At 48.7% G+C, this 24,474-nt stretch overlaps 1 protein-coding gene across 4 annotated transcripts in view; it reads right to left on the bottom strand.

Moving 5' to 3' along the window:
• The window catches only part of EP400 (E1A binding protein p400), a 359,367-nt gene that overhangs the window by 296,000 nt on the left and 38,893 nt on the right, over window positions 1-24,474 (bottom strand). For all 4 annotated transcript variants that reach the window (XM_063964664.1, XM_063964662.1, XM_063964665.1 and 1 more), the window contains exon 8: window positions 12,467-12,607. In XM_063964664.1, the coding sequence (XP_063820734.1) occupies window positions 12,467-12,607 (141 nt within the window). The remainder of the gene's footprint in view (window positions 1-12,466; window positions 12,608-24,474) is intronic.

Below are 24,474 nucleotides of genomic sequence, written 5' to 3'. Positions count from 1 at the left end.
CCACGAGCGGGGCCCACTTACCTCCTCCCGAAGTGCGGCCACGCGATCCCGGAGAGCCCCAGCCGTGTGTAACTAACTTGGAAGAAAACCGGAGCCTCCTGCTGTAGGTACCTGGCAACCAGGGCACGGGAGTGTACAGCGCCGCTGGGGGAGAGATGAAGCTGTAGCAGGCAATGTCTACTGACATCCAGCACAATCTGTGCCTCTGCTGCAGCCCTTGTAGTCTTCTTTTCTCCTCAGAAAAAGCTTTTTCTAGAGCTGCAGTGAGCAACTCTTCCTGTCACATGCTTGCACTGCAAGCACCAACTACAAACTGAGCTCCTGTGCACGGAGGCGGGGTGATATAGGAGGCGGCGCTATGCATCTTGGGAAGAAGGTCAAAGCTTTTGAGCCTGTTGGTGTTTCAGATCAAGATCCTACTCTACACCCCTATGTCTATCCTTGTGGAGCCCAGTGTACCCCGCAGCAGAAATTAGCTTTTTTACAGTTGAGTCTTAGTTGTACCCTCAGAGTGCTGCTTTTGAATGCTAGCGTCAAATGTGATCATATTATGACCACTGTTACCCCAAAGTCTCGCCTACTACGGTATTCGCCATTATCTCCACGTTCTTAGTTAGTACCAGGTCTAGAATAGTCCCTAATCTGGCTGGTTCCTCCACTATTTGCGAAAATAAGAATTTACTTACCGTTAATTCTATTTCTCATAGTCCGTAGTGGATGCTGGGACTCCGTAAGGACCATGGGGAATAGCGGCTCCGCAGGAGACTGGGCACAAAAGTAAAAGCTTGAACTAGCTGGTGTGCACTGGCTCCTCCCCCTATGACCCTCCTCCAAGCCTCAGTTAGGATACTGTGCCCGGACGAGCGTACATAATAAGGAAGGATCTTGAATCCCGGGTAAGACTCATACCAGCCACACCAATCACACCGTACAACCTGTGATCTGAACCCAGTTAACAGTATGATAAACGAAGGAGCCTCTGAAAAGATGGCTCACAACAATAATAACCCGAATTTTGTAACAATAACTATATACAAGTATTGCAGACAATCCGCACTTGGGATGGGCGCCCAGCATCCACTACGGACTATGAGAAATAGAATTATCGGTAAGTAAATTCTTTTCTCTGACGTCCTAAGTGGATGCTGGGGACTCCGTCAGGACCATGGGGATTAGCGGCTCCGCAGGAGACAGGGCACAAAACTAAAGCTTTAGGATCAGGTGGTGTGTACTGGCTCCTCCCCCTATGACCCTCCTCCAAGCCTCAGTTAGGTTTTTGTGCCCGTCCGAGCAGGGTGCAATCTAGGTGGCTCTCTTAAGGAGCTGCTTAGAAAAAGTTTTTAGGTTTCTTATTTTCAGTGAGTCCTGCTGGCAACAGGCTCACTGCATCGAGGGACTTAGGGGAGAGAAGTTCAACTCACCTGCGTGCAGGATGGGTTGGCTTCTTAGGCTACTGGACACCATTAGCTCCAGAGGGAGTCGGAACACAGGTCTCACCCTGGGGTTCGTCCCGGAGCCGCGCCGCCGACCCCCCTTGCAGATGCTGAAGATTGAAGGTCCAGAAACCGGCGGCAGAAGGCTTTTCAGTCTTCATGAAGGTAGCGCACAGCACTGCAGCTGTGCGCCATTGTTGTCACACACTTCACACCAACGGTCACGGAGGGTGCAGGGCGTTGCTGGGGGCGCCCTGGGCAGCAATGTATAATACCTTATTCTGGCTAAAAATACATCACATATAGCCCCTGGAGGCTATATGGATGTATTTAACCCCTGCCAGGTCTCAGAAAAACGGGAGAAGAAGCCCGCCGAAAAGGGGGCGGGGCCTATTCTCCTCAGCACACAGCGCCATTTTCCCTCACAGAAAGGCTGGTGGGAAGGCTCCCAGGCTCTCCCCTGCACTGCACTACAGAAACAGGGTTAAAACAGGGAGGGGGGGCACTTATTTGGCGATATGTATATATATATTAAAATGCTATAAGGGAAAAACACTTATATAAAGGTTGTCCCTGTATAATATAGCGTTTTTGGTGTGTGCTGGCAAACTCTCCCTCTGTCTCCCCAAAGGGCTAGTGGGGTCCTGTCCTCTATCAGAGCATTCCCTGTGTGTGTGCTGTGTGTCGGTACTTGTGTGTCGACATGTATGAGGACGATGTTGCTGAGGAGGCGGAGCAATTGCCTGTAATGGTGATGTCACTCTCTAGGGAGTCGACACCGGAATGGATGGCTTATTTAAGGAATTACGTGATAATGTCAACACGCTGCAAGGTCGGTTGACGACATGAGACGGCCGGCAAACCAATTAGTACCTGTCCAGGCGTCTCAAACACCATCAGGGGCGTTAAAACGTCCTTTTACCTCAGTCGGTCGACACAGACACAGACACGGACACTGACTCCAGTGTCGACGGTGAAGAAACAAACGTATTTTCCTTTAGGGCCACACGTTACTTGTTGAGGGCAATGAAGGAGATGTTACATATTTCTGATACTACAAGTACCACAAAAAAGGGTAGTATGTGGAGTGTGAAAAAACTACATGTGGTTTTTCCTGAATCAGATAAATTAAATGAAGTGTGTGATGATGCGTGGGTTTCCCCCGATAGAAAATTATTGGCGGTATACCCTTTCCCGCCAGAAGTTATGGCGCGTTGGGAAACACACCTTAGGGTGGATAAGGCGCTCACACGCTTATAAAAACAAGTGGCGTTACCGTCTCCAGATACGGACGCCCTCAAGGAGCCAACTGATAGGAGGTTGGAAAATATCCTAAAAAGTATATACACACATACTGGTGTTATACTGCGACCAGCGATCGCCTCAGCCTGGATGGGCAGCGCTGGGGTGGCTTGGTCGGATTCCCTGACTGGAAATATTGATACCCTTGACAGGGACAGTATTTTATTGACTATAGAGCATTTAAAAGATGCATTTCTATATATGCGAAACTCTGGCATCAAGAGTAAGTGCGATGTCCATATCTGCCAGACGATGTTTATGGACACGACAGTGGTCAGGTGATGCAGATTCCAAACGGCACATGGAAGTATTGCCGTATAAAGGGGAGGAGTTATTTGGGGTCGGTCCATCGGACCTGGTGGCCACGGCAACAGCTAGAAAATCCACCTTTTTTACCCCAAGTCACATCTCAGCAGAAAAAGACATAGTCTTTTCAGCCTCAGTCCTTTCGTCCCCATAATATCTGCCCAGGGATAGAGGTAAGGGAAGAAGACTGCAGCAGGCAGCCCATTCCCAGGAACAGAAGCCTTCCACCGTTTCTGCCAAGTCCTCAGCATGACGCTGGGGCCGTACAAACAGGTGCGGTGGGGGGTCGTCTCAAGAGTTTCAGCACGCAGTGGGCTCACTCGCAAGTGGACCCCTGGATCCTACAAGTAGTATCCCAGGGGTACAGATTGGAAATTCGAGACGTCTCCCCCTCGCAGGTTCCTGAAGTTTGCTTTACCAACGTCTACCTCCGACAGGGAGGCAGTATTGGAAACAATTCACAAGCTGTATTCCCAGCAGGTGATAATCAAAGTACCCCTCCTACAACAAGTAAAGGGGTATTATTCCACACTATATTGTGGTACTGAAGCCAGACGGCTCGGTGAGACCTATTCTAAATGGAGTCACTCAGAGCAGTGATAGCGAACCAGGAAGAAGGGGACTATTATATGGTGTCCCTGGACATCAAGGATGCTTACCTCCATGTCCAAATTTGCCCTTCTCACAAAGGGTACCTCAGGTTCGTGGTACAAAACTGTCACTATCAGTTTCAGACGCTGCCGTTTGGATTGTCCACGGCACCCCGGGTCTTTACAAAGGTAATGGCTGAAATGATGATTCTTCTTCGAAGAAAAGGCGTCTTAATTATCCCTTACTTGGACGATCTCCTGATAAGGGCAAGGTCCAGAGAACAGTTGGAGATCTGAGTAGCACTATCTCAAGTAGTTCTACGACAGCACGGGTGGATTCTAAATATTCCAAAATCGCAGCTGTCTCCGACGACACGTCTGCTGTCCCTAGGGATGATTCTGGACACAGTCCAGAAAAAGGTGTTTCTCCCGGAGGAGAAAGCCAGGGAGTTATCCGAGCTAGTCAGGAACCTCCAAAAACCAGGAAAAGTGTCAGTGCATCATTGCACAAGGGTCCTGGGAAAAATGGTGGCTTCTTACGAAGCGATTCCATTCAGCAGATTTCACGCAAGAACCTTTCAGTGGGATCTGCTGGACAAATGGTCCGGATCGCATCTTCAGATGCATCAGCGGATAACCCTGTCTCCAAGGACAAGGGTGTCTCTTCTGTGGTGGCTGCAGAGTGCTCATCTACTAAAGTGCCACAGTTATGCATTCAGGACTGGGTCCTGGTGACCACGGATCCCAGCTTGAAAGGCTGGGGAGCAGTCACACAGGGAAAAAATTTCCAGGGAGTGTGATCAAGTCTGGGGACTTCTCTCCGCATAAATATACTGGAGCTAAGAGCAATTTACAATGCTCTAAGCTTAGCAAGACCTCTGCTTCAAGGTCAGCCGGTATTGATCCAGTGGGACAACATCACGGCAGTCGCCCACGTAAACAGACAGGGCGGCACAAGAAGCAGGAGGACAATGGCAGAAACTGCAAGGATTCTTCGCTGGGTGGAAAATCATGTGATAGCACTGTCAGCAGTTTTCATTCCGGGAGTGGACAACTGGGAAGCAGACTTCCTCAGCACGACCTCCACCCGGGAGAGTGGGGACTTCATCGAGAAGTTGTTTCCACATGATTGTGCACCGTTGGGAAAGACCAAAAGGTGGACATGATGGCGTCCCGCCTGAACAAAAAACTGGACAGGTATTGCGCCAGGTCAAGAGACCCTCAGGAAATAGCTGTGGACGTTCTGGTAACACCATGGGTGTACCAGTCGGTTTATGTGTTCCCTCCTCTGCTTCTCATACCAAAGGTACTGAGAATTATAAGACGTAGAGGAGTAAGAACTATACTCGTGGCTCCGGATGGGCCAAGAAGGACTTGGTACCCGGAACTTCATGAGATGCTCACGGAGGACTCAGGGCCTCTGCCGATAAGAAGGGACTTGCTGCATATACAACCCCCTTTTGTGCCTCCAGTGGCACTGTGGGATCTCAACGTAGTCCTGGGATTCCTAAACTCACGTTGGTTTAAACCGCTCAAATCTGTGGATTTGAAATATCTCACATGGAAAGTGACCATGATGTTGGCCCTGGCCTCGGCCAGGCGAGTGTCAGAATTGGCGGCTTTGTCTCACAAAAGCCCATATCGGATTGTCCATTCGGACAGGGCAGAGCTGCGGACTCGTCCCCAGTTTCTCCCTAAGGTGGTGTCAGCGTTTCATCTGAACCAGCTTATTGTGGTACCTGCGGTTACTAGAGACTTGGAGGACTCCAAGTTGCTAGATGTTGTCAGGGCCCTGAAAATATAGATTTCCAGGACGGCTGGAGTCAGGAAAACTGACTTGCTGTTATCCTGTATGCACCCAAAAAACTGGGTGCTCTTGCTTCTAAGCAGACGATTGCTAGTTGAATGTGTAGTACAATTCAGCTTGCACATTCTGTGGCAGGACTGCCACAGCCAAAATATATAAATGCCCATTCCACAAGGAAGGTGGGCTCATCTTGGGCGACTGCCCGAGGGGTCTCGGCTTTACAACTTTGCCGAGCTGCTACTTGGTCAGGGGCACACCCTGGCTGAGGAGGACCTGGAGTTCTCTCACTCGGTGCTGCAGAGTCATCCGCACTCTCCCGCCCGTTTGGGAGCTTTGGTATAATCCCCATGGTCCTGACGGAGTCCCCAGCATCCACTAGGACGTCAGAGAAAATAAGATTTTACTTACCGATAAATCTATTTCTCGTAGTCCGTAGTGGATGCTGGGCGCCCATCCCAAGTGCGGATTGTCTGCAATACTTGTACATAGTTATTGTTACAAAAAAATCGGGTTGTTATTGTTGTGAGCCGTCTGTTCAGAGGCTCCTACGTTTGTCATACTGTTAACTGGGTTTAGATCACAAGTTATACGGTGTGATTGGTGTGGCTGGTATGAGTCTTACCCGGGATTCAATATCCTTCCTTATTGTGTACGCTCGTCCGGGCACAGTATCCTAACTGAGGCTTGGAGGAGGGTCATAGGGGGAGGAGCCAGTACACACCACCTGATCCTAAAGCTTTAGTTTTGTGCCCTGTCTCCTGCGGAGCCGCTAATCCCCATGGTCCTGACGGAGTCCCCAGCATCCACTACGGACTACGAGAAATAGATTTATCGGTAAGTAAAATCTTATTATTTTCTCTAACGTCCTAAGTGGATGCTGGGACTCCGTAAGGACCATGGGGATTATACCAAAGCTCCCAAACGGGCGGGAGAGTGCGGATGACTCTGCAGCACCGAATGAGAAAACTCCAGGTCCTCCTCAGCCAGGGTATCAAATTTGTAGAATTTAGCAAACGTGTTTGCCCCTGACCAAGTAGCTGCTCGGCAAAGTTGTAAAGCCATGACCCCTCGGGCAGCCGCCCAAGATGAGCCCACCTTCCTTGTGGAATGGGCTTTTACAGATTTTGGCTGTGGCAGGCCTGCCACAGAATGTGCAAGCTGAATTGTACTACAAATCCAACGAGCAATCGTCTGCTTAGAAGCAGGAGCACCCAGCTTGTTGGGTGCATACAGGATAAACAGCGAGTCAGATTTCCTGACTCCAGCCGTCCTGGAAGTATATATTTTCAGGGCCCTGACTACGTCCAGTAACTTGGAGTCCTCCAAGTCCCTAGTAGCCGCAGGCACCACAATAGGCTGGTTCACGTGAAACGCTGAAACCACCTTTGGGAGAAATTGAGGACGAGTCCTCAATTCTGCCCTGTCCGTATGAAAAATTAGGTAAGGGCTTTTATAGGATAAAGCCGCCAATTCTGAGACACGCCTGGCTGAAGCCAGGGCTAACAGCATTACCACCTTCCATGTGAGATATTTTAATTCCACAGTGGTGAGTGGTTCAAACCAATGTGATTTTAGGAACCCCAAAACCACATTGAGATCCCAAGGTGCCACCGGGGGCACAAAAGGAGGCTGTATATGCAGTACCCCTTTGACAAACGTCTGGACTTCAGGCACTGAAGCCAGTTCTTTTTGGAAGAAAATCGACAGAAATTTGAACCTTAATGGACCCTAATTTTAGGCCCATAGACAGTCCTGTTTGCAGGAAATGTAGGAAGCGACCCAGTTGAAATTCCTCTGTAGGGGCCTCTTTGGCCTCACACCACGCAACATATTTTCGCCAAATGCGGTGATAATGTTTTGCGGTTACATCCTTCCTGGCCTTTATCAGGGTAGGGATGACTTCTTCTGGAATGCCTTTTTCCTTCAGGATCCGGCGTTCAACCGCCATGCCGTCAAACGCAGCCGCGGTAAGTCTTGGAACAGACAAGGCCCATGCTGGAGCAGGTCCTTTCTTAGAGGTAGAGGCCACGGTTCCTCCGTGAGCATCTCTTGAAGTTCCGGGTACCAAGTCCTTCTTGGCCAATCCGGAACCACGAGTATAGTTCTTACTCCTCTCCTTTTTATGATTCTCAGTACTTTTGGTATGAGAGGCAGAGGAGGGAACACATACACTGACTGGTACACCCATGGTGTTACCAGAGCGTCCACCGCTATTGCCTGAGGGTCCCTTGACCTGGCGCAATATCTGTCTAGTTTTTTGTTGAGACGGGACGCCATCATGTCCACCTTTGGTTTTTCCCAACGGTTTACCATCTCTTGGAAGACTTCTGGATGAAGTCCCCACTCCCCCGGGTGAAGGTCGTGTCTGCTGAGGAAGTCCGCTTCCCAGTTGTCCACTCCCGGAATGAACACTGCTGACAGTGCTATCACATGATTCTCCGCCCAGCGAAGAATCCTTGCAGCTTCTGCCATCGCCCTCCTGCTTCTCGTGCCGCCCTGTCTGTTTACGTGGGCGACTGACGTGATGTTGTCCGATTGGATCAATACCGCCTGACCCTGAAGCAGGGGTTTTGCTTGACTTAGGGCATTGTAAATGGCCCTTAGTTCCAGAATGTTTATATGAAGAGATGTTTCCATGCTTGACCACAAGCCCTGGAAATTTCGTCCCTGTGTGACTGCTCCCCAGCCTCTCAGGCTGGCATCCGTGGTCACCAGGATCCAATCCTGAATGCCGAATCTGCGGCCCTCTAGTAGATGAGCACTCTGCAGCCACCACAGAAGAGACACCCTTGTCCTTGGCGACAGGGTTATCTGCTGATGCATCTGAAGATGCGATCCGGACCATTTGTCCAGAAGATCCCACTGAAACGTTCTTGCATGGAATCTTCCGAATGGAATCGCTTTGTAAGAAGCCACCATTTTTCCCAGGACCCTCGTGCACTGATGCACTGACACCTGGCCTGGTTTTAGGAGATTCCCGACTAGCTCGGATAACTCCCTGGCCTTCTCCTCTGGGAGAAACACCTTTTTCTGGACTGTGTCCAGAATCATTCCTAGGAACAGGAGACGTGTTGTTGGAATCAGCTGCGATTTTGGAATATTTAGAATCCACCCGTGCTGACGTAACACTAACTGAGATAGTGCTACTCCGACTTCTAACTGTTCCCTGGACCTTGCCCTTATCAGGAGATCGTCCAAGTAAGGGATAATTAAAACGCCTTTTCTTCGAAGAAGAATCATCATTTCGGCCATTACCTTGGTAAAGACCCGAGGTGCCGTGGACAACCCAAACGGCAGCGTCTGAAACTGATAATGACAGTTTTGTACTACAAACCTGAGGTACCCTTGGTGAGAAGGGTAGATTGGGACGTGGAGATAAGCATCTTTGATGTCCAGAGACACCATATAGTCCCCTTCTTCCAGGTTTGCTATCACTGCTCTGAGTGACTCCATCTTGAATTTGAACCTCTTTATGTAAGTGTTCAAGGATTTTAGATTTAAAATTGGTCTCACCGAGCCGTCCGGCTTCGGTACCACAAACAGCGTGGAATAATACCCCTTTCCCTGTTGTAGGAGAGGTACCTTGATTATCACCTGCTGGGAATACAGCTTGTGAATGGCTTCCAAAACTGCCTCCCTGTCGGAGGGAGACTTTGGTAGAGCAGACTTCAGGAACCGGCGAGGGGGAGACGTCTCGAATTCCAGTTTGTACCCCTGTGATACTACCTGCAGAATCCAGGGGTCCACTTGCGAGTGAGCCCACTGCGCGTTGAAATTTTTGAGACGGGCCCCCACCGTGTCCGAGTCCGCTTGTAAAGCCCCAGCGTCATGCTGAAGACTTGGCAGAAGCAGAGGAGGGCTTCTGCTCCTGGGAAGAGGCTGCCTGGTGCAGTCTTTTTCCTCTACCTCTGCCCCGGGGCAGAAATGAGTGGCCTTTTGCCCGCTTGTACTTATGGGAACGAAAGGACTGAGTTTGAAAAGACGGTGTCTTTTTCTGCTGAGAGGTGACCTGGGGTAAAAAGGTGGACTTTCCGGCCGTTGCCGTGGCCACCAGGTCCGATAGACCGGCCCCAAATAACTCCTCCCCTTTATACGGCAATACTTCCATATGTCGTTTGGAATCCGCATCCCCTGACCACTGTCGCGTCCATAACGCTCTTCTGGCAGAAATGGACATAGCACTCACTCTTGATGCCAGGGTGCAAATATCCCTCTGTGCATCACGCATATATAGTAATGCATCCTTCAAATGCTCTATAGTTAGTAATATACTGTCCCTATCCAGGGTATCAATATTTTCAGTCAGGGAATCCGACCACGCCACTCCAGCACTGCACATCCAGGCTGAGGCGATTGCTGGTCGCAGTATAACACCAGTATGTGTGTATATACCCTTCAGGATATTTTCCAGCCTTCTATCCGCTGGTTCTTTGAGGGCGGCCGTATCAGGAGACGGTAACGCTACTTGTTTAGATAAACGTGTGAGCGCTTTATCTACTCTAGGGGGTGTTTCCCAACGCGCCCTAACCTCTGGCGGGAAAGGGTATAGTGCCAATAATTTATTAGAAATTAGCACTTTTTTATCGGGGGAAACCCACGCTTTATCACACACCTCATTTAATTCATCTGACTCAGGAAAAGCTACTGGTAGTTTTTTTACTCCCCACATAATACCCTTCTTTGTGGTACTTGTAGTGTCAGAAATGTTCAATGCCTCCTTCATTGCCGTGATCATGTAACGTGTGGCCCTACTGGACATTACGTTTGTCTCCTCACCGTCGACACTGGACTCAGTATCTGTGTCTGGGTCTGTGTCGACCCACTGAGGTAACGGGCGTTTTATCGCCCCTGACGGTGTCTGAGACGCCTGGACAGGCACTAATTGATTTGTCGGCTGTCTCATGTCGTCAACAGTTTTTTGTAAAGTGCTGACATTGTCACGTAGTTCTTTAAATACAACCATCCAGTCAGGTGTCGACTCCCTAGGGGGTGACATCACTAACACAGGCAATTGCTCTGCTTCCACATCATTTTCCTCCTCATACATGTCGACACAATCGTACCGACACCTAGCACACACACAGGGAATGCTCCGATAGAGGACAGGACCCCACTAGCCCTTTGGGGAGACAGAGGGAGAGTTTGCCAGCACACACCAGAGCGCTATATATATATATATATATATATATATATATATATATATATATAGGGATAACCTTATATAAGTGTTACTCCCTTTTATAGCTGCTGTTTATAATTTAGCTGCCAATAGTGCCCCCCCCCCTCTCTCGTTTTTACCCTGATTCTGTAGGGACTGCAGGGGAGAGTCAGGGAGCCGTCCTTCCAGCGGAACTGTGAGGGAAAATGGCGCTTGTGTGCTGAGGAGATAGGCTCCGCCCCTTCACAACGGCCTTATCTCCCGCTTTTTTCTGGAAAACTGGCAGGGGTTAAATACATCCATATAGCCCAGGAGCTATATGTGATGTATTTCTTTTGCCATCCTAAGGTATTTCAGTTTTTATTGCGTCTCAGGGCGCTCCCCCCCAGCGCCCTGCACCCTCAGTGACCGGAGTGTGAAGTGTGCTGAGAGCAATGGCGCACAGCTGCAGTGCTGTGCGCTACCTTAGTTGAAGACAGGAACGTCTTCAGCCGCCGATTTCACCGGACCTCTTCGTTCTTCTGGCTCTGTAAGGGGGCCGGCGGCGCGGCTCCGGGACCCATCCAGGCTGAACCTGTGATCGTCCCTCTGGAGCTAATGTCCAGTAGCCTAAGAAGCCCAATCCACTCTGCACGCAGGTGAGTTCGCTTCTTCTCCCCTTAGTCCCACGATGCAGTGAGCCTGTTGCCAGCAGGACTCACTGAAAATAAAAAACCTAAAATAAACTTTTACTCTAAGCAGCTCAGGAGAGCCACCTAGCATGCACCCTTCTCGTTCGGGCACAAGAATCTAACTGAGGCTTGGAGGAGGGTCATAGGGGGAGGAGCCAGTGCACACCAGCTAGTTCAAGCTTTTACTTTTGTGCCCAGTCTCCTGCGGAGCCGCTATTCCCCATGGTCCTTACAGAGTCCCAGCATCCACTTAGGACGTTAGAGAAATGTATTTATCCTTTAGCATATTTAAGAACCTTTTTCCCCTAGCTGTATTACATGATTCGCTAGCCCAATTTATGTGCGGATAATTAAAGTCCCCAATGATTAGGACCTCCCCCAGCCCTGTAGCTTTCAAGGTACCTTTCCCTTTTAGAGAAATGGTGGAGCTCCGAGAAAACCATCTATACAGAGCAGCCACGGAGGCACCATCTATGGACAGGAGGCAAGTTATGGTAACTTTTTCCTACATACAACTACAACATTCAGAATAAAGAAAACTTTATACTTTCATATTTAGAGTATGGTAATTACTTTTTCTTCATACTTTTTCACCAAGAATCATCGGGTCCAAACAACTCCTTGCTATTCCAATGGTTAAGCACCTACCAGAGGGCTTACACTAAATATACTATGCCATGCGGTCTATATTAACCCCCGATAACAAAACCTTAATCTCCGAAACTTCGACCCCCCTCACCATTTTAAGAGAGGACACAATTATAATATCCAAGCAAACCCATAAGATAGCAGTGTTCAGAATCTGAATGGTATAAGTTATTGGTGCTTCCATCTTAGGCATGCAATTCTGTTTTACTGTAACCCTGCAAAGGAGAGGACATAGGAAATATAGCCCACGCTTCAATAAGCAAAGGAACCTTCATCAGAACATTAGGAAACTACACTGAGTGGGTATGATAGTGAGCACACACTGTGAGAGAACATTTTCACATAATATTATAGTAATGTATTACCATAGGACTTAAAGAGTCACAATCACAAGTACACCATAATAAACATCTACTGTACAGTTCAATATAAAATTGTCAAAATAGCATTATTTAAATGCAAGAAATTTTTTTCTACTATGAAGCTGTAAATATAGGATTTCAGTAACACACACTTAAAATAAATGAAATTGGAGTAGCCACCAATATTACCTGCTGAATATTGGACCAAAAATGCTGAATCTCTCGAGCCGCTATCCATGCGATGCGCCTCAGTCTGTCTTCATCCTCCTTCTTGGCCCTGGCATCTCTCTGTTCTCTCTCTACTAGATGTCTTGCTGCTGTCCGGGCCATCTAATAACACAGAAATGGCCCAATGGATCTTACACTCTGAATTTATGTACAACACCACAATTTTAGAGCTTAAGTGACTACAGCTGCTGTCCTCAAAAAACAAGCCATCACTACTACGATGGAACATTCTGTAGGTAAATAGAGGCAGAGGCCAACACTGCTCATACATTTATACCACACAATTGACAAGCACTTAAAAAGAATCATGGAAAAAGAAATACATTTATTCTGTACTAGGTATTTTAGGATCACACTTGTGGTCACAATCAGTGTGAAAAAAAGGATTTTAGATACCTACCAGTAAATCCTTTTCTCGTAGTCCATAAGGGATATTGGGGACAGATTAGTACGATGGGGTATAGACGGGTCCAAAGGAGCCAGTGCACTTTAAATTTCTTCAACCGGGTGTGCTGGCTCCTCCCCTTTATGACCCCTCCCACAGGCAGTTATAGGTAAAACAGTGCCCAAAGGAGAAAAGGACATACTTGAGAGAAGGAACATAAGAAGTGTTGTGAGATTTACACACCAGCACACCATAATATAACGGGCCAGCAACAACTGGCAACAGAAAACAGCAACAGCTGAACAGGTAACACATAACAGAGAACCTGCAGAAAGTCAACGCACAGAGGCGGGTGCCCAATATCCCTTCCTTATGGACTACGAGAAAAGGATTTACCGGTAGGTATCTAAAATCCTATTTTCTCCAGCATCCATAAGGGATATTGGGGACAGATTAGTACGATAAGGATGTCCCAAAGCTTCCAGAATGGGCGGGAACGTGAGGAGACTGCTGCAGCACCGCCTGCCCAAACTGGGTATCCTCTTTGGCCAGGGTATCAAATTTGTAGAATTTCACAAAAGTATTCTATCCCGACAAGGTAGCCGCTCAGCATAGTTGCAAGGCCGAGACTACACGGACAGCTGCCCAGGAAGAGCCCACTGACCTTGTAGAGTGGGCCTTCAGAGACTTAGGAACAGGTAAGGCTGCCGACACATAGGCCTGTCGGATAGTAAGCCTAATCCAGTGAGCAATGGTCTGCTTTGAAGCAGGACAACCCTTTTTCTACGCATCATAAAGCACGAAAAAGGAATCCGTCTTCCTGACCCGAGCAGTGAGCCTGACATAGATCTTCAAAGCACGCACAACATCCAAAGTCTCCGGTGGAGTCGAAGCGTCAGAACATGACGGAACCACAATAGGTTATTCAGGTGGAATGCGGAGACAACCTTCAGCAGGAACTGCTGTCTAGTCCAAAGCTCCGCTCTGTCCTCGTAAAAGATCAAGTAGGGACATTTACACGATAAGGCCCCCAATTCTGAGATGCGTCTAGAAGAAGCCAGGGCCAATAACTTCACTGTCTTCCATGTGAGGTACTTGTCTTCTACAGTCATCAGAGGCTCAAACCAGGAGGACTGTAGAAATTTCAACACTACATCCAAAGCCCAGGGTGCCGTAGGTAGCACAAAGGGAGGTTGTATGTGGAGTACCCCTTGTAAGAAGGTCTGAACTTCTGGCAACACAGCCAATTTCTTCTGAAAGGAAATTGAGAGAGCTGAAATCTGGACCTTAACGGAACCCAGACGTAAGCCCTTATCCACACCAGCCCGCAGGAAACATCCTAAGTTAAAACACTGCAGGCGGATACGCGAGTTCCTCGCACCAAGTCATATCTCCTCCAGATATGATGATAGTGTTTTGACGTCACCGGTTTTCTTGCTTGCACCATAGTGGCAACAACTTTTTTGGAAAGCCCTTGTGACCTAGGATGTTCCGCTCAACTTCCATGCCATCAAACGAAGCCGCCATAAGTCCGGGTAGACGAACGGCCCCTGCTGAAGAAGATCCTTTCTTAGCCGCAAAGGCCTTCTATGGAAATGTCCAGAAGAGCTGCGTACCCCACCCTTTGGGGGCCAATCCGGCGCAATCAGGATTGCTTGTACTCTGTGATGTCTGATCCGCTGGATCACCCTTGGGATCAACGGAATCGGAGGGAATAGGTAAACCAGCCGGTCTGCAGGTATCCCCACCTGTCGACAATCTGTTGAAACACATGAGGATGTAATCCCCACTCCCGCGGGTGGAGGTCGTGGTGACTCAGGAAGTCCACTTCCCAGTGGTCCACTCCCAGAATGAAAATTGCGGACAGCGCTCTTGCATTTCTTTCTGCCCAGAGAAGTATTTTTGACACTTCTCGCATGCAGGCCCTGCTTTTTGTCCCTCCGTTGATTGATGTATGCCACTGCCGTGGCGTTGTCCGACTAAACCTGGATCACCCGATCCCTGAGTAGAGGGGAGGCCTGAATCAGAGCATTGTAGATAGCCCGAAGTTCCAGAATGTTGATCGGAAGTAGGGTCTCTTGGGCAGACCACTTGCCCTGGAACTGCGCCCCCTGGGTGACAGCTCCCTATCCTCTCATGCTCGCATCCATCGTGAGGAGGATACAATCCTGAATAGTCGACCTTCCAGCAGGTTGGAAGACTGTAACCACCACAGGAGTGAAATCCTGGCCAGGGGTGACAGCTGAATCATCCGGTACATCTGAAGATGTGAGCCGGACCACTTGTTCAGGATGTCCAACTGGAAGGGTCTGGCATGGAACCTTCCGAACTGTATCGCCTCGTACGAGGCTACCATTTTTCCCAACAATTTTATGCAAAGGTAAATGGAAACTCAAGCAGGTCGGAGAACCATGCGAACCATCTCCTGAAGTGTTCTCACCTTGTCCTCTGGGAGGAACACTCTCTGAGCTACAGTATCCAGTATCATATCCAGAAACAGGAGCCTTTGAGACCGTTCCAGTTGAGACTTCTGTAGATTGAGGATCCACCCGTGGTGAGACAGAAGTTGGATAGTGCGATCTATATGGAGCAGTAAAAGCTCCCTGGAACTTGCTTTTATCAGGAGATCATCCAGGTAAGGGTCAATGTTGACCCCCTGGACCCTGAGCTGGAACATCATTTCCGCCATCACCTTCGTGATCACCCTCGGAGCCTGAAACTGGTAGTGATCGTTCAGTAGGGCGAACTTGGACTGAAGTGCTAAGTGGTGTGCCGCAAGGCTCAGTATTAGGACCGCTATTGTTCAATATTTTCATTAACGACCTAACAGAAGGTCTAGAGAGCATGGTGTCAATTTTTGCAGATGGTACCAAATTGTGTAAGGCTATAAATACAGAGGAGGATGCCGAGTCTCTTCAGAACGACTTAGTTAAATTAGAAGCATGGGCAGCCAAATGGAGAATGCGCTTCAACACAGACAAGTGTAAGGTAATGCACTGTGGTAACAAGAACAAAAATTACACCTACCTACTAAATGGGGTAAAATTAAGGGATTCTGTACTGGAAAAGGACTTAGGTGTCCTCATAGATAGCAAGCTAAGCAGTAGTACCCAAAGTAGGACTGCAGCAAAGAAGGCTAATAAGATATTAGCATGCATAAAACGGGGTATTGATGCTAGGGACGAGAGTATTATACTCCTGTTATATAAATCACTAGTGAGGCCACACCTTGAATACTGTGTACAATTCTGGGCACCGTACTACAAAAAGGATATCCTGGAGCTAGAAAAGGTACAGAGGAGGGCGACCAAACTAATTAAGGGCATGGAGACGATGGAATACAAGGAAAGGCTTAAAAGACTAGGCATGTTTACATTGGAAATGCGGAGACTAAGAGGGGATATGATCAACATCTACAAATATATAAGGGGACAATACACAGAGCTTGCGCGGGACCGGTTTTTGGTTAGATCAACACAGAGGACTCGTGGACACTCGCTCAGGTTAGAGGAGAGGAGATTCCGCACAATACGTCGTAAAGGCTTTTTCAAGGACAATACGGGTTTGGAATTCCCTGCCCGAGGGAGTTGTAATGGCGGACTCTGTCAACACCTTTAAGAATGGGTTAGATAAATTCCTAATGGATAAGGATATCCAGGGGGATGGTGCATAGTCATGCATTATAGTTACTATAAATAGGGATAAAATGCAACGGCTGACAGCAGCATCAGTCAGACATTTTAGTCAAATCATCATGCATAGGAGACCACAAATAGGTTGAACTTGATGGACCATTGTCTTTTTTCAACCTCAGATACTATGTAACCGCAGATGGGCCTGATGAGGAGGCCAAATTGGGATATGTAGGTAGGCGTCCTTGAAATCCAGGGACATGAGTAATTCCTGTTGTTCCAGGCCCGCGATCGCCGCTTTCAAAGATTCCATCTTGACTTTGAAAACCTTCAGGTAAGAATTCAAGGACTTCAGATTCAAAATGGGTCTCACAGACCAGTCTGGTTTTGGCACTACAGACTGGAGTAGTAACCTTGTTCTTGCTGTAGCAGGGGTACTGGAATAATGACCTGGGACTGGACCAACTTGTCGATGACCAGTAGTGGCGTAACACACATCTTCCAAAACTGGCAAGCCTGATTTGAAAAATCGTTGGGGAGGAGCACTGTCGAACTCCAGATTGTAACCCTGAGATAAAGTCCCTTACCCAGGCATCTTGGCAGGAACCGTCCCAGACGTGGCTGTAGTGACGTAACCAAGCTCCCACTACGAGATCCCCTCAGGGTGGGTGGGCACCGTCATGCCGAAGTCATTGTGGAAGCTGAACTGGTGCTCTGTTCCTGAGAGCTAGCAACGGCTGATTTCTTAGGCTTACCACTGAAGCCTCTAGCTGCATTGGAGGCACCCCAGGCCCTAGAATGAAATCTGGAGGACCGAAAGGACTAAGTAGACGGTCCCAGGTAGGTACGCCTAGCCGTCAGAGTCCCAGAAGGGAGAAACGTGGATTTCCCAGCAGTAGCTTCAGAGCTGAATTGGACGTATGGATCTCCAAAGAGCCATTCACCTGTGAAGGTGAGAGATTCCACATTACGTTTGGAGTCAGCGTCTGCCATCCACTGACGCAACCATATGGCTCTGCGTGCAGACACAGCCATAGCAGTGGTTCTAGCATTTATATTGCCAATCTATTTAAGGGAGTCACAGAGGACTCTTGCCGTGTCCTGAATGTGTTTTAGGAAAGTTACAGTAGTAACCAAGGTCATATCACCCGAAAGACCCTCCTGAATCTGAGTAGCCCATGTATGAATGGCATGTGTCATCCAGCAACCAGCAATGACCGGTCTTTGAGCTACACCTGCAGCAGTGTAGACAGCTTTTAGAGTGGTCTCAATTTTCCTATCCCCTGGGTCCTTTACCGTAAAAGAGCCCGGGGCAGGGTGAACCGCCTTTTTAGAAAGGCGAGAGACTGAGACGTCTACTGCTGGAGATTCTTCACAGAATTTCCTGACTTCAGAAGCAAATGGGAAGGTATTTAAAAACCTTTTGGACGCCTGATATTTTTTATCTGGATTTTTCCAGGATAATTTTAATAAATCATCCAATTCTATGGAAAAGTGACTGTCACAGTTTGTCTTGAGGGAGGAAAAATTACTGCTGATCAGTAGCGTCCTCCGGGGAGAGCTTTAACACATCCCGTATTGCCAATATGAGGGGTTTGATACCCTGTGTAGGGGTGGAATCCCCACTAATGGGATCCCCATCATCCCCATCCATCTGTACATCATCATCAGAATCTGATAAAATTGCAGGGAAAGCATGTTTTTGTGCACCTGTAGTAGACAGTGGGGGATGGGAAGCATCAGCCTTGGCAGTTAGGCTAGCTACTGCTTGTTGCAGTTCTTGTGTTTTGTTGGCATTGGCAGTGAGCCGAGATGATATATCCAATATCACCATCAGCATTTTGCGATTACTGACTACACTGCTCACAGGATATGGAGCCCGATGAAATAGGGGAGAATCTGGCATTACACACATTGTATGACTTCTGTTTCACCATAATAAATGAGAGAAAAAATAAGATTTTAAACCTACCGGTAAATCTTTTTCTCCTAGTCCGTAGAGGATGCTGGGGACTCCGTAAGGACCATGGGGTATAGACGGGCTCCGCAGGAAACATGGGCACTATAAAGAACTTTAGAATGGGTGTGCACTGGCTCCTCCCTCTATGCCCCTCCTCCAGACCTCAGTTAGAGAAACTGTGCCCAGAGGAGACGGACAGTACGAGGAAAGGATTTTTGTAAATCTAAGGGCAAGATTCATACCAGCCCACACCATCCACACCGTATAACATGGAATATACGAACCAGTTAACAGTATGAAATAAAACAGCATCAGCCCGAGACTGATCAAAACTGTAACATAACCCTTATGTAAGCAAACTATATACAAGTCTTGCAGAAGATAGTCCGCACTGGGACGGGCGCCCAGCATCCTCTACGGACTAGGAGAAAAAGATTTACCAGTAGGTTTAAAATCTTATTTTCTCTTACGTCCTAGAGGATGCTGGGGACTCCGTAAGGACCATGGGGAATATACCAAAGCTCCAGACCGGGCGGGAGAGTGCGGATGACTCTGCAGCACCGATTGAGCAAACAGTAGGTCCTCATCAGCCAGGGTATCAAACTTGTAGAACTTTGCAAAAAAGTGTTTGACCCTGACCAACTCGCCGCTCGGCAAAGCTGTAACGCCGAGACGCCTCGGGCAGCCGCCCAAGAAGAGCCCACCTTCCTACTGGAATGGACCTTAACCGAATTTGGTAACGGCAATCCAGCCGTAGAATGAGCCTGCTGAATCGTGTTACAGATCCAGCGATCAATAGTCTGCTTAGAAGCAGGAGCGCCAACCTTGTTGGCTGCATACAGGACAAACAGAGCCTCTGTATTCCTAACCCGAACCGTCCTGGCTACATACATTTTTAAGGCCCTGACTACATCAATGGACTCTGAATCCTCCAAGACCCCTGTAGCCATAGGCACCACAATAGGTTGATTCATATGAAACGATGAAACCACCTTAGGCAAAAATTGAGGACGAGTCCGCAATTCTGCTCTATCCACATGGAAAATCAGATAGGGGCTTTTGTGAGACAAAGCCGCCAATTCAGACACCCGCCTTGCAGATGCCAAGGCCAACAACATGACCACCTTCCAAGTGAGAAATTTTAATTCCACCGTTTGAAGAGGCTGAAAGCAGTGAGATTTCAGGAACTGTAACACCACGTTAAGGTCCCATGGTGCCACTGGAGGCACAAAAGGAGGCTGGATGTGCAGCACTCCCTTTACAAAAGTCTGGACTTCTGGGAGAGAAGCCAATTCCTTCTGAAAGAAAATCGATAGGGCCGAAATCTGTACCTTAATGGAGCCTAATTTTAGGCCCATATCCACTCCCGTCTGTAGAAAGTGGAGAAAACTGCCCAGATGGAAATCTTCTGCAGGAGCATTCTTGGCTTCACACCAAGATACATACTTTCTCCAGATACGGCGATAATGCTTCGCCGTCACCACCTTCCTAGCCCTTATCAGAGTAGGGATGACTTCTTCCGGAATGCCTTTACCAGCTAAGATTCGGCGTTCAACCGCCATGCCGTCAAACGCAACCGCGGTAAGTCTTGGAACAGACAGGGCCCCTGTTGCAACAGGTCCTCTCTGAGAGGAAAAGGCCACGGAACCTCTGTGAGCATTTCCTGAAGCTCTGAATACCAGGCCCTGCGAGGCCAATCTGGAACAATGAGTATTGTGTGCACTCTTTTTCGTCTTATGATTCTCAGTATTTTTGAGATGAGTGGAAGAGGAGGGAACACATAGACCGACTGAAACACCCACGGTGTCACCAGGGCGTCCACTGCTACTGCCTGAGGGTCCCATGACCTGGCACAATACCTCCGAAGCTTATTGTTGAGGCGTGACGCCATCATGACTATTTCAGGAAGTCCCCAAAGACTTGTTATCTCTGCAAAAACTTCTTGATTAAGTCCCCACTCTCCTGGATGGAGATCGTGTCTGCTGAGGAAGTCTGCTGCCCAGTTGTCCACTCCCGGAATGAATACCGCTGACAGGAGCACTTACGTGATTTTCTGCCCAGCGCAGAATCCTGGTGGCTTCCGCCATTGCCACTCTGCTCCTTGTCCCGCCTTGGCGGTTTACATGAGCCACAGCTGTGACGTTGTCTGATTGAATCAGAAACCGTAGGTCGCGAAGAAGATTTTCCGCTTGTCGAAGGCCGTTGTATATGGCCCTTAATTCCAGTATGTTGATGTGTAGACAAGCCTCTTGGCTTGACCATAGTCCCTGAAAATTCCTTCCCTGTGTGACTGCTCCCCATCCTCGGAGGCTCGCGTCCGTTGTCACCAGAACCCAGTCTTGAATGCCGAACTTGCGACCCTCTAGAAGGTGAGCACTCTGCAGCCACCACAGGAGAGACACCCTGGCCCTGGGGGACAGGGTTATTTTCTGATGTATTTGAAGATGGGACCCGGACCACTTGTCCAGAAGGTCCCACTGAAAAGTCCTTGCATGTAACCTGCCGAAGGGGATGGCCTCGTAGGTCCCCACCATTTTCCCCAGTACTCGAGTGCATTGATGTACTGACACACTCGTCGGTTTTAAACAGGTCTCTGACCATGTTCTGGAGTTCCTGGGCTTTTTCCATCGGGAGAAAAACCCTCTTTTGTTCTGTGTCCAGAATCATGCCTAAGAACGACAACCGAGTCGTAGGAACCAACTGTGACTTTGGTAGATTCAGAATCCAGCCATGTTGTTGCAGCACTCTCAGGGAGAGCGACACGCTTTTCTGCAACTGTTCCTTTGATCTCGCTTTTATCAGGAGATCGTCCAAGTACGGGATAATTGTGACTCTTTGCCTGCGCAGGAGCACCATCATTTCCACCATTACCTTGGTGAAAACCCTCGGGGCCGTGGAAAGCCCAAACGGCAACGTCTGAAACTGGTAATGACAGTCCTGTACAGCAAATCTCAGGTATGCCTGATGAGGAGGATATATGGGAACGTGAAAGTATGCATCCTTTATGTCTAGTGACACCATAAAATCCCCCCCTTTCAGGCTTGAGATAACCGCCCTGAGCGATTCCATCTTGAACTTGAACATTCTTAAGTACAGGTTTAGAGATTTTAAGTTTAGAATGGGTCTGACCAAGCCATGCGGTTTAGGGACCACAAACAGGGTTGAATAGTACCCCTTTCCCTGTTAATTTAGGGGAACCTTGATAATCACTTGCTGTTGACACAGCTTTTCAATTGCAGCTAAAACTATCTCCCTCTCTGGGGGAGAAGCTGGTAAAGCCGATTTGAAGAATCGGTGAGGAGGCACGTCTTCGAATTCCAGCTTGTAGCCTTGGGATATAATTTCCATCACCCAAGTATCCACGTCTGACTGAACCCAGACGTGGCTGAAAAGTCGAAGACGTGCCCCCACCGGCACGGACTCCCTCAGTGGAGCCCCAGCGTCATGCGGTGGATTTAGTAGACGCCGGGGAGGACTTCTGCTCCTGGGAACTAGCCGTAGCAGGCATTCTTTTCCCTTTACCTCTGGCGAGGAAGGAAGATCCCCGACCTCTTCTGGACTTATGCGACCGAAAGGACTGCATTTGATACTGTGGTGTTTTCTTTTGCTGTGGGGGAACATAAGGCAAAAAGGTAGATTTACCCGCGGTAGCTGTGGAAACCAGATCCGTGAGACCTTCCCCAAATAAAAAACTTCACCCTTGTAAGGCAAAACTTCCATATGCCTTTTTGAATCAGCATCACCCGTCCATTGACTGGTCCACAGCGCTTGCCTAGCAGAAATGGCCATGGTGTTGGCTCTCGAACCTAGCAGCCCAACGTCTCTCTGAGCGTCTCTCATATATAAGACTGTGTCTTTAATGTGACCTAAGGTCAATAAAATGGTATCCCTATCTAGAGTATCAAAATCAGCTGACAAGATATCTGTCCAAGCTGCTACAGCCCTACAAACCCACGCCGATGCTATCGCCGGCCTGAGTAAAGCCCCTGTATGTGTATATATTGATTTTAAAGTCATTTCCTGTCTGCGATCAGCAGGATCCTTGAGGGCTGCCGTGTCTGGAGACTGTAGCGCCACCTTCTTGGATAAGCGCGTTAAAAGCCTTGTCCACCCTGGGCGAGGACTCCCACCGTACCCTGTCCTGTGCAGGGAAAGGATACACCATAAGAATTCTTTTGGGAATCTGCAGTTTGTCTGGAGTTTCCCAAGCCTTTTCAAATAACGCATTCAGCTCATGAGATGGGGGAAAGGTTACCTCAGGTTTCTTTTCCTTAAACATGTGTACCCTCGTGTCAGGGACAGAGGGGTCATCTGCGATATGCAAAACATCTTTTATTGCTAAAATCATATAATGAATGCTTTTGGCCACCCTTGGGTGTAACCTCGTATCATCGTAGTCGACACTGGAGTCAGAATCCGTGTCGGTATCAGTGTCTGCTATTTGGGATAGGGGACGTTTTTGAGACCCTGAAGGGCCCTGTGACACCGTCAAAGCCATTGATTAACTCCCTGTATTATCCCTGGACTCTGCTTTGTCTAATCTCTTATGTAACAAAGTCACATTTGCATTTAAAACATTCCACATGTCCAACCAATCAGGAGTCGGCGTTGCCGACGGAGACACCACAATCATCTGCTCCACCTCCTCCTTAGATGAGCCTTCCGCTTCAGACATGCCGACACACGCGTACCGACACCCCCACACACACACACAGTGATATATTTATATGGAGACAGTTCCCCAGTAAGGCCCTTTGGAGAGACCGAGAGAGAGTATGCCAGCACACACCCAGCGCCGACTGACACTGGAACAAAATTCCCAGATAACAGCGCTTATGATTATCTGTATATACCTATACACTCACTGCGCCTTACAAGTGCCCCCCCCCCCCCTCTTTTTTTGCCCTGTGTCACCGTGTTCAGCAGGGGAGAGTCCGGGGAGCCAGCTTCTCTGCATGTGCTGTCGAGAAAAATGGCGCTGGTTAGTGCTGTGGGATCAGGCTCCGCCCCCTCAGCGGCGGGCTTCGGTCCCGCTTAATTTGTTTAATACTGGCGGGGGATTTAATATATATTGCCACCTAAGCTTATATATGCCTTTTAGCCAGTCCTAGAGGTCTTTTATTGCTGCCCAGGGCGCCCCCCCTGCGCCCTGCACCCATCCGTGCCATGCAGTGTGTGTTGTGTGTGGGAGCAATGGCGTGCAGCGTTACCGCTGCGCATTACCTCAGAGAAGATCTGAAGTCTTCTGCCGCCTTTGAAGTCTTCTTTCTTCTTATACTCACCCGGCTTCTATCATCCGGCTCTGCGAGGACGACGGGGGCGCGGCTCCGGGACGAACGTCGAGGGTTAGACCTGCGTTCCGACCCTCTGGAGCTAATGGTGTCCAGTAGCCTAAGAAGCAGAGCCTATCATTTAAATAAGTCTGCTTCTCTCTCCTCAGTCCCACGATGCAGGGAGCTTGTTGCCAGCAGGGCTACCTGAAAATAAAAAACCTAACAAAATTCTTTTTCAGAGAAACTCAGGAGAGCTACCCTGTAATGCACCCAGTCTCCTCTGGGCACAGGATCTAACTGAGGTCTGGAGGAGAGGCATAGAGGGAGGAGCCAGTGCACACCCATTCTAAAGTTCTTTATAGTGTCCATGTCTCCTGCGGAGCCCGTCTATACCCCATGGTCCTTACGGAGTCCCCAGCATACTCTAGGACGTAAGAGAAAATACACATACAAAACAGACTGAATACAATACAAGCCTGCCCTATTGCATGTGAGATGAGACACAGAAGAGAGGACACCAGCGCACCCAAAGCTGTGCAGCCCCAGTGAGACGGTCAGCGTTTTATGTAGTAATATATAACAGTTATACTGCTGTACAGAAAATTCCCCAGAGGAATGTAAACTGTGCACTAATAGCGGCTCTCCCCCTCTACACCCGGTACCAGTGATCCTGTGACCGTTTGGAGGAGCTGTATGAGGCTGCTGCTGCTTATGCAGAG

The sequence above is a fragment of the Pseudophryne corroboree genome, chromosome 1 (genome assembly GCF_028390025.1).
Source record: "Pseudophryne corroboree isolate aPseCor3 chromosome 1, aPseCor3.hap2, whole genome shotgun sequence".
NCBI lineage: Eukaryota > Metazoa > Chordata > Amphibia > Anura > Myobatrachidae > Pseudophryne > Pseudophryne corroboree.
Note: the sequence above shows the minus strand (reverse complement) of the source record. Positions and strands in the feature narration are given on the sequence as shown.